This window comes from Ananas comosus, linkage group 3 (assembly GCF_001540865.1).
Source record: "Ananas comosus cultivar F153 linkage group 3, ASM154086v1, whole genome shotgun sequence".
NCBI lineage: Eukaryota > Viridiplantae > Streptophyta > Magnoliopsida > Poales > Bromeliaceae > Ananas > Ananas comosus.
The window spans coordinates 2,643,474-2,654,517 of record NC_033623.1 but is presented as its reverse complement, the minus strand read 5'-3'; the positions used below and the strand labels follow the sequence as shown (position 1 = coordinate 2,654,517).

The window sequence follows — 11,044 nt, the reverse complement described above, 5'->3', positions numbered from 1 at the left end:
AGGCGTTACAAACTCCCCCTATTTAGACCCTGACGTACTCGTCGGGTCCAAATTAGATTACAAACAGATTAGGATCAGAATTATCAGGCCATATGAGATTCTAGAGGTGGCTCCTACGGGTTCAAGAGGTGGCTCTCACCAAATTCGTTGGTGTAGCACTTTGTCCCGCATAGCACTTAGCTCATACACTTTCGGTTGGTATTCGGCTCTAATACCAATTGCAACGACCCAACCCGCTAACAATAATAACTCGTTGGGCCCAAATCACCGGCCCAAAATGCTTAAGCTCAGTTATTATTACTAGCGTGTAGCCCTCATATAAACTGATCGAAATTAATATCCCACCCGATGTTGAACTATTGGGGTGTTACAATGCGATTCGGAGATATCCGAGGTTGGACACAAAAAACTGGCTGTCGAAGATTGCAATTTCGACTCTGGGTTCATTTCAAAAGAGTTAGTTAAGTTCCCAAACCTCTTTTATGTAGCTCGGTCTCCAGGTTGCTCAATATGAGCAGTTCTATGAGCATACGTACAGATGAATGGCCAAGGTACTTCGAACGCCGGACAACGAAAAAGAACAACATATCGTATCTCGAGTACGAGGAAGTTGAAGAGCAAAAGGACAGTTCGGATGAAATTGAATGTGAAATTTGCATTGCCTAGCTTGTCTTATACACTCAATACATATATGCAGGGTTGATCGCATGAAAGGGTTCGGAGGGATATTATTTGATGCCGTGACGGGCTTAGTTTAGACTGGGCGAGATCAGCTGCTGATTGAGAACTTGAATTAACGCTGCGTTAGCTAACAATAGGGAGAAAATTGGAGGATTGAGATTGTTATCGACAAAACAAATTAAAATGTGATAGACCTACTTTCAAACTCTCTTTCTTTTACTAGTATTGTGCTTGTGCAATACTTTAGCCGTCCGATGAATAGGATCGAGTAATGAGAGATCTCAGCAGCCTGATGAATTGTGGCACCCTAATAGTCTAATATCAGATAAGGTGAGAGAGTGTGAGAGGCTTATATATGACAGACACACCAGAACTGGTGGTTTGAACACAACGAGTTATTAGTGCTAGTGTGTTGAGTCACTATAGTTGGTATCGGAGCTGATTTATTGGCCGCAAGTGTATGGTCACCTCACATTGCCTAGTGATCTTAGGCTATGTGTGTGATTCGGCTCACGAGAACGCACGTCCAGACCTAAAACGGAAAAAATATGTGACACACTAATAATCTCATATCAGATAATGTGGGGGAGAATGTGAGGGCATTATATACTTTCGAGATTCAGCCGAGATTATCGAAGTCAGTTATCAAACGAGATTTCGGCCGAAATCATCATGATTCAGTTTTCAAATGAGACTCGAGTTCATCAGGAAAGTCGAACTTTGATTCGGGGTGCAGCTAAGCCTGTAAATACAACCCAGGCGAATAGAGACACCACCTTCTTTCTTAGCAACAACAACATATCAATTATTGAGGTGATTCTACATTAGGAGAGACACTACCTTCTTCCACAACAACAACAACGTATCAATTATATATTCAGGCAATCCAAAGTAGGAGTAGTTCCTTTGTTCACAATAAAAGTATGATAGCATAGTTCGAGTCTTCAATAGGAAAGTAGTAGAAGTGGCACTAGGTAGCTACATTAGCCTGGTATTTTAGCTATCTAGCTAGAGATCCATGCTGAAATCTCAGATATTTAGGGTCCTTCAGTTGAAGCCAAAGGCCAACCAAAACCATCCGTCCAAGTTTGGTTAGAGTCAAGCGGCCGAACGTAGTGTGCTTTCGTAGAGGTCAAGTCACAGTGCGCACTGTGACTTGACCTCTACGAACGAGAAAAAAAAAGTTAATAGACAAAATTATATGCAAGACAATTCGAAAGAATAGGACCAGCTTAAGACTGGCTCTGATACTATGTTATCTATATGAAATATATGTATCAAAAATCGACTCAAGATTAATTTTAGCACTTCAAGATTTGTTTTTGATGATACTACATAAAAGAATGATTTAATAGAAATTTATTTAATAATATATATGTCGTAATACCCAACTCTAAGTGCATAGTAGAGATAAAATAAGTAGATGTTTGGTCTAGATTTTGAGAACTGATTTTAGGGTGGAAAGTGATTTTTCCTTCAATAGAGAGTTTGGTAACGTCTTTTTCAAAATTTGATTCTATTTTTTAGAATCAGGTTTCAGATTTTTGAGACCCAAGACAAAAAAAAAGCTAAAACTGCTCTCTAAAATTTGATTCTAATTTTGGACTCAAATTTTAAATTTTAAATTTAGATATTAAATTTCAAAATTCAACTTTTAAATTTTAAATTTTAAATTTAAGATAAAATTTAAATTTTGAAAATTTATAATTTAAATTTGAAAATATATTTTTCATTTGCAAATTTCAAATTTTAAATTTTAAAATTCAAAATTTAATTTTTTATATTTTATATTTGAGATAATTGCTCATACCCTTCGAAACTTCAAAAATATTTCATTTACCCCTACTTTTTTTTTTCTTTTCAATATAACTCTTATATGTTCATCTGTTATTCCAAAATACTTCTATAGTTACCACCCCTTAAGTTAACTTAGATTAAACGTAAACTAGTTATCTTCCAGAGTTAAAAAAAATCAAAATGCCTCTTTTGCCCTTAATTTAAGGACAAATAAGAAATGTTGGTGATGGTAGAAGGAATTATTTGAAAAGACCAAAAATCAAAATACTTTTTGTAGCCCTAACTTAAGGGCAAATAAGAAAAGTTGGTGATGGTAGAAAGGTATATTTGAAAGGGCAAAATAGTAATTTTATAGAGATCACAGCTATTGCTAACAGTTCATTAATAGAATTTAACTCTAGGGGTATATTGCTAATTGGTTGGAATGTAAAAAGAGTATTTTCAATATTAAACTTCTAAGAGGGCTAAATCAGAAAGTCAGAAACTTTTCAGAAGTATATAAGTAATTGCCTCTTTATATTTTATATTTTAAGTTTTATATGTTGACATGTCAAAGTTTAAATTCTTTCAAATTTAAAAATTTAAAATTTAAATTTAGATTTTAAATTGAGATTTTAAATTGAAATTTGAAATTTAAAATTTAAAATTTATATTTTATATTTTATATTTTAAGTGGAAATGTTTTAATTTTTAAGTTTTACTTTTTATTTTTAAAATTAGAATATTAAAATTTAAAATTTTGTTTAGATTTAAATTTAAACTTTCAAAATTTAAATTTAAATAATTTAAAAATTAGTAAAAAAATTTATTATTTGCAAATAATAAAAAAATTTTGCCAAAACAGTTTTACAAAATTACTTCAAAAAATTGCTTTGTATCTAAACTCAACCAACGCTCTACAACTTATAACCAAAATTAATTTTTCAAACTAAAATTAATTATGCAAAAATTATTTCTCCGGTTGCTAAGCCAAACAGATCCTAAATAAACTTTGCGAGGTGCACCAATAAGAAAGGCAATATCCATCTCATGAGAGGGTGTAGAAGTGGTAATTAATGCTCAATACCATCTTATACAAAATATTGATCTAATTAATAAGATACAAATTAAGTAGAAATGGTCTTTAACACAAAGCGTTTGATTCCAACTAGCTAGACTGGTCAAAATATTCATCTCTATAGCTACTAATAATGATGCATGGTGTACAAGTGCTTTTGCCTCCCTTTTCCCTTCTTTCCCTGCTAGTGCTAATATTCTTGACACAACCCTATCCCCTCACCCCACCCCACCAATGAAAAGCAATACCTTCATATGGTATACAATCCACTGAGCTATGTCCCTCAAGCTGAATGACTTGAGAGACTTGGTGCTTAATTATGACTTCTCTCTCTTCTTCTCTTTTTTAAACCAAGTTAATATTTCTTGTGATGAGATAGATTGATGGAATGTGTTCATAGTAGGAAGTGACACCTCCACCAATCATGAGCCTTGTGGCTCTGCCCCCCTCTAGCTAGATGCCTCATCAAAGTTAGATTCCCTGTAGACAATCAAAAATCCCTATAGATCAGAAGAACTTCAAAGAAACCCTGGTGAGATTTCATGTCAAACTCATGACTCACAAAGTTGGTATGGTTTTTTTGGGCTTTAGGAGTGGCTCAGTGAGAGGGGTACCAAAGGATGGTTGTAAAATGCAAAGACTAATTTGAGTTGGAGTGAGTAAGAAGCAAAGGACTGGTCATCTCTGCTGGGTAACATCTGCAGCTTTGGCCATGCAATCAATATTAAAGGTAGAGCTCCATTTAGCAAACAAGGGGTTCATGCAATTGGGTATCTTTGTCTCCCAAATCTAAGGCTAGCTAGGGTTTGGTGGGATCCCTTTGTCCCACGTGGGTCTTTTTTGCACCTCTAAATCACAAGTTAACTCTAGCTAGCTACTGTGCGAGAGGTAAGGTGCGTGGTTCTTTGGAGTCTTAGTTTGTAACTTGAATCCAATGCTCCATTTGATTCAATCTCGCAAGCAAATTAATAAGTTGCTATCTACATAGTTTGTGTGTAGATGAGCATACATATATATACATATATATCTCCTCCTTTTTAGAAAGCTTAAGTAGATTTTAGGTGCCATTATTATATTCTGCAGAAAGAACTTATTTAGTACGACATGCGAAAAGAATTAATTTAGACAACTCAATTAATGTGTGTTCAAGAGAAATTGTTGTGAATTAGATAAATAAGCCATGCAAGATATATTTTTCTTACAAACTTGTTTGATTTTGCTGCAGAAAAACATATTATAATCTAGTGTTTCTCTCAACAGTGCTATTTAAATATTACTTTATTAAACAATATTGCACCCTACAATATTTAACGCCTAATATATAGGCTCTAATGCAAGGCCCAGCTAAACCAAATTAAGATCCACAAATTCAAGTTCAACTTGTGATCAATCATAAACAATAAGAATTCAATGCAGTGTTTCACTTCATTTGTGTCATGACTGTGAGGAGTAAGTGCTGTCCCTCCAAATTCATGCTACTTCACTTACCAAGTGTCCTTACTACTGGCTAGAACTTGAACTAGCTACAAATATACATGTAAATTAAACTCCATTTGGACTGAAGATATCTTATCAAAGGACCCTCATGATCTTTCCATGTTAAAGTGCTAGTCTATATCTAACCATCAAATATTAGCCTAAACCTAAAGGCCTGTTCGAACTTTTCCGGAAATTTATTAGTTTGTATTGTTTGAGTAATGCTATACCCTTTTTTCTGCGAACGAATTTGAATTAGAGCTTCTGCTTTTATCGCCGATGTAGAAAGTATTACTTTGCTAAAACGTTTAGAAGAGAGATTATACTAAAACTAGCTCTTTCGACAAATTCTTTTCGCCAGAAAAGGTAGAAGCAACGCCAAGCTAGAGCTTTTGAAATCTCACTTAATGATGAATCTCTTGACTGTAGGACATATATGAGACAATATTTTATCTTGTTTGCAAACAACTACTGTTGCCGAAGAAGCTAGTGGGACCGTGTATACATACATGCTCTAGCTATATATATATATCCGATCGATCGGCATCAAACTAATGTTAGGGTCATATATATATCATTATCATTCATTCATATGTTTTAATTTTGTATAATGTTCCAATAAATATATGTACCTAGCTAGCTATCTCATGATCAAGTGCCCATTCCTCTCTCACGTGCAGAACCCTGAAGAGTTAAGGGTGATCGAGTTGGAAGATGCAGTTGACGAGAAGAGCAAAGTGGGGTATAAGGTGACAGCACCCAGGTTGCCGCATTTGCTAAGCTTTAGCCTCTTATGGTAAGGGACATTTGCAGGGAGGTACCGCGAATGGGATTTTCAGTTTCGGGGTCACAACTTGATGGGCACTCCTGTGTCCCCCATTACTCCTCCGTCAGATCGAGAGCTATATACACAACACTACTTATGAGTTTTATGTACAAGAGAGAGAGAGAGAGAGAGAGTTATTATTGCATGGACCATGGTCTATGGAATGCGTGTTAAATTATATAATAATACAGTTGTTATTCTCCAAAAATTTTAGCCAGTAAAAAACGAATTCAGAACATCCTGCTATATTATCATGTTGAATTATGGGGAGCATTAAATATAAAAATATAAAAATATCATTGTTTACTAACTTGAACTCATGGAGTACAACAGTTGTTTCACAAAATTTAACTTGGTATTAGAGCATGAGGCTCTGAATTCTATCAAAAGATTTTTATGTCTCGTTAGGATCCTAGTCTTATTTAATTTTCTCCTATTTAATTTAAGTTCTCGTCTTGGACACACCGTTCTTTGATAACTTAATTTGTTTAGAAAATAACAGCTGTTTCATTTTTTTAATAATGCGGAGATGCAAGAAAAGTTGTTGTGCCATATATATATATGGTGTCAAAGCAAACTTTTAATTGATTTCAAATCCAACAAGGGTTTAATCGTAGTGATCAATATCCAATCATTGACAAGAAATCGACTTGTTGGGCTTGTGGTCAAAATCTGGCCTAATATGAGGGAGAAAAGAGAATATAAATGATTAAAAACGAATTATTCTTTAGTAGCTTAATATTTTTGAGAAAAATGATTGTTTCATAACCATAAATGGTTCACATATCAAAATTCATGATATTTCCAAACCTTTTACTTTGGCGTGCATTTGGTAGCTTGTTGCAAAACCCATGAGACTGAAAAACTTTGTTCTTCTTTTTCATGAGTGAGGAGAATATGAAAATTTTGATATTCAACTTTTTTATTAATTGTAGATCACAGTACACTAAGATCTCCAGGTTTTTTTGAGTTTCAGAAACCCTAATCTAGTGGTCTCAGTCCATGCAATAATTGAGACAGACACAGAGAGAGAGAGAGAGAGAGAGAGAGAGAGAGAGAGAGAGTTTATACATGTTATGATGATTGTACTGCTCAGGTGAGTGAGCACTAAGTACTTGACATCTTCTTTAGTTACAACTTCCAACGTATTTAGAAAGTTGGTCATCTAGTTGTTGGTCCCCTTAAAGGTTCAAGTGCTAGCACTGGTTCCTCTCAAGGTTTGAGTTCACAGTAGAGAAGCATATCCATGGATAGATTTGGTAGAAGCTCTAGAGCTAACAATGAGCTCTGGAGGTATAACCAAGTAGGAAGAGAAGGGGTAGACCCTCTTTATGGTGGCTTCTTAGGAGGTCTCTCATGGCCTCCAAGGTCATACACCTGTAGCTTTTGCAAGAGAGAATTTAGATCAGCTCAAGCCCTTGGAGGCCACATGAATGTGCACAGAAGAGATAGGGCTAGGTTGAGGCAATCTCCACCATGGGATACCTCAATTCCTAACCCTAACCCTAACCCTAGTCCTAACCTTCACCTTCATGATGGCAGTAAACCTAACATTCCAAACCTCAACCTTGCACCACCTCCTAATTCCACCACCAACATTGATGCCAAGTTCTGCCCAGCAACCTACACGTTTTCGTCCTTGCTCTCTCCGCTCTCGTTCCCGCGGGTGTCTTCTTCGGAACCTCGGTGCTCGAATCGCGACGAGCTGAGTCCCGTCGAAGTGGCGAAGGAATTATTCGGAGCAGGACGGTCGAAAGATCTCATGGTTGAGAAAAATGGTGGTGCAAAGGAAGAGGTTGTGGGATTGGACATGGAGGTCACAATGTGCAACGATTTGGAGGACGATGTGGATTTAGAGCTTAGACTTGGGTACACATAAAAAATTAATTTGCGATCTCCAGATCATGTACTCAATTATGTTCCTTTGTGTTTTTTTCCTTTTTTTTTCTTTTGCTTTGTTTTATTTTTCTTGTTTCGCAACTCTATGTTTGGAAAGGAATGATAGATATCCACTACTAATTATGTGCTTCATGTGAGGGGGTATATATTTTACCATTAACTTGAAATATCATGCATGTAGATTTATCTAAAAAATATCATTTCTAGAATATTCTTGTAAGATTCAAGAACAATTAATGATGATCGATCTATATATGGCTCCATCTATGGAGGAATTAAATGATGCTTGCTTCTCTCAATTGTTTTAATTGGTTTCATTTCCTAAAATTGGTCTATTAAGTTTGAATTATGACTTCATTTTTTCCACAATAAGTTTTAAATGTACTAGTAGATGTTTCTGTTTTCTGTAATTAATCATGATTCAAAATATCCTTGTAAAAGCTATATTGCACTGTATAGATCAATCGACTGAATTAGGTAGGTATAATTAATTATATTTATGTTACATCTTATTGTAGTCCATCAAAACTATGCACCTTAAGTAATTCATAACAACCTTAGATTATTCATGCATGCGAAGGATTGATTATTATGATATGCTTGTTGAGTACATTTTCTTAGTTGATGGGCCAAGAAAGTGTTGGCACTTCGAAGCAATGTGAAATAAGATTTAGCTTGGTTTCAGGTATAGGTATAGTAGTAATATATAATTTCGAACTCAATCTAAAGATTGTTTTATATTATGTTGGAAGTTTAACAGCAAACCATAGCATTATTTAGCATACATATTGACTTAATTTGCAAACTTGACAAAGTTTGAGCTTCAATATATAAATTTACCTTAGAGTTTACTTCCAAGATTGCTATCATAGAGAAATGTTCATTAGTAGTTTTGCTAATAAAACATAAATGCATAATACTAGATATCTAGGGAGATAAAAATCAACTATATATATCAACAATACTTTATTTTTGTCTATCCTTTGAGTGGAAAGGAAAAATAATTGTGAATATATAATACTTTAGCAATATATGGATATAATTGAGGGAGGACACATCAGGAGGCCACTCCACTTTATCTTGCACAAGAAATGTGATGAAAACAAGAACCATTTTTAAACTAACTTTAAGAATTATCAAGAATTATCTATCTAATTTTTTTGGGAACTTATTGTTTTTTTATCAATTTTCAGAATAATTCACTAGATTATTCTTGAATTACTATTTCAGTATTGGATAAGTTAATTAGTTTTCTTGCAATTTATTTCATCAACATTCATGCAGTAGCGAATAAAACTCGGGAAATGTCTATTGATATTTTGGTACTGAGGTTGTTGATATTTTGGACTCATTTTGTGAGGATTCTTGGAATCGTTACCAAAATGATATTCCTTGTGATTGAACCTAGCTACTAGATTTAATTACTATATATATATGGAGATCAAAGAATGATATGATTAATAATGTTTGACTCTAAAAGTTCTATTGTAGGCATAATATACGGAAAAATGACAGTAAAATGATTATTTATTTTCTTTTCTCTCCTTAAACTGGCATAACAACTTTTAATTTTTCTTTTCCTTTCTAACATGTATACCCAATGCAATAGGAGAGATACTGTATATACTACTTTTAATTTCTCTTCTTTATTTTATGTTCTTTAGCCCCCTCAACTCTCAAGCATCCAAATAACTTGGAAATTAAGTTGATTTCACGATTAATATACATTATAGTTAGCTTGTTAGAGGAATCTGTATGCACAATAAAGCGAGCACAATAAACTAATTAAGAGGGATATTTCAGTAAATTAGTTTGGTGGATTAATCAGCCAGCGCGTAGATTGTTCTTTACATTCTACAACATTATTATTGTTGCATGTGTCATATTTCCTTAATAAGCATGCACGTTTTGGACCTATCTAGCAATGTGAAACACATCAATTATCAAATCAACTTCGTAGTTTATGCCTAGATAAAACAAAGTTGTGAATACTTAAACGTATAATATCACTTTCGCTCGGACAGCTAGAGGGGCTACTAGAATTGATAAAGTTAAGTGTTGTTATTAAGCAAATATAGAACAGTAAAGCACAATTTTGGAAGTTTAAACTTTCCAAAAAGTTGATTAATTAACATAGTATGTGGGCAAATAGTCCTAATTTTAAGTTTCACTGAGCCCAAATATGAGAGGAATAGTAAGTACAAAATATTAATGCATTGCTTAATTTCTAGTAGCTTATACTCATGTACTGGACAATCAGGTGGCCTAAAGGTGATATTTAAGGAGAGTGAATCTAATAGCATACAAAATATGTTTATCCTCCATTAATTAGATGGAACAATCAAGTTACTACACTTAAATTTGTTGGATATGTACACCAGAATACTTTCTCTCATATTTACAGAAGCAATGTATGGCATACACTAGCAATGGATATAGCATTGTGCCTTTGAAATCATTTTTTATTGCCACACAGTTAACTCTCTAGTTTTTAAAGAGAAGAGAGTTTTAGTTGATAAAAAATGGTCAAAAAGTAGTACTCTTAAACTCTCCCTCACATCCAAGGGGGATATCAAATAAATTATGTCGCGTGTATACTAACTAGAGATGTATGGTAGACACAACATACAAAAATATAATTTGTATCATTAACAGGTGGAGGAAATTAAATATTATATCTTTTCAAAGAGGAGGAACTTAGGATCAATTTTTGTATCACATTATTGAAGAAATTAATGCATAGAGATGATCTACAAATAGTCTTAACTATAATTTCATCATAACCCAATAGCATTGTAGCCAAGTAGACTATATTACTTACGTTGATCAGTGCCGGCCGGTCTATATATATATCGAGGAGACAATGGACAAAAATTTTGTATCATTAATAAAATTAAAGTGGAGGAAAATGAATTCATAAAGTATCGGAACTGAAGTGACTTATTACAACTAGCGCTGATACTGTATTACTAAACAAATCAATCTAATAAAAAATAACTTGAAAATAATCTTTAACACAAAGCTTAGTTATTAGAGCTGAATATAATGGCCACAGATCAACAACATTAAGGCCCTCACACAACATTTGTTCCATGTGGTAACATCACATGACCCCACTTAACTGCAGTCCTAGTATAGCAACTTCCTTGTCCCCTTGGCTACTTTGAAGTAAGCTTTTTATAAGTTGATGTAGATGATGCATTTCCCAATGCATGGGCTGGTGATCTTTTCCTTCAAGCCTTTAATGAATTAATGTCACGTAGTGCTCCCTCCCAATCCAATCCCATGCGGTGTGTGAGAGAGAGAGA

General features: G+C 34.2%; 1 protein-coding gene across 1 annotated transcript; it reads left to right on the top strand.

Moving 5' to 3' along the window:
* On the top strand, positions 7,084–7,716 carry LOC109707441 (transcriptional regulator SUPERMAN-like). Its single transcript, XM_020228690.1, has one exon. The coding sequence runs from the start codon at positions 7,084–7,086 to the stop codon at positions 7,714–7,716; it is 633 nt and encodes a 210-aa protein (XP_020084279.1).

Excerpts from the sequence above, each read along its gene's own strand:
- LOC109707441 (XM_020228690.1), top strand. The coding sequence starts at position 7,084 with ATGGATAGATTTGGTAGAAGCTCTAGAGCTAACAATGAGCTCTGGAGG.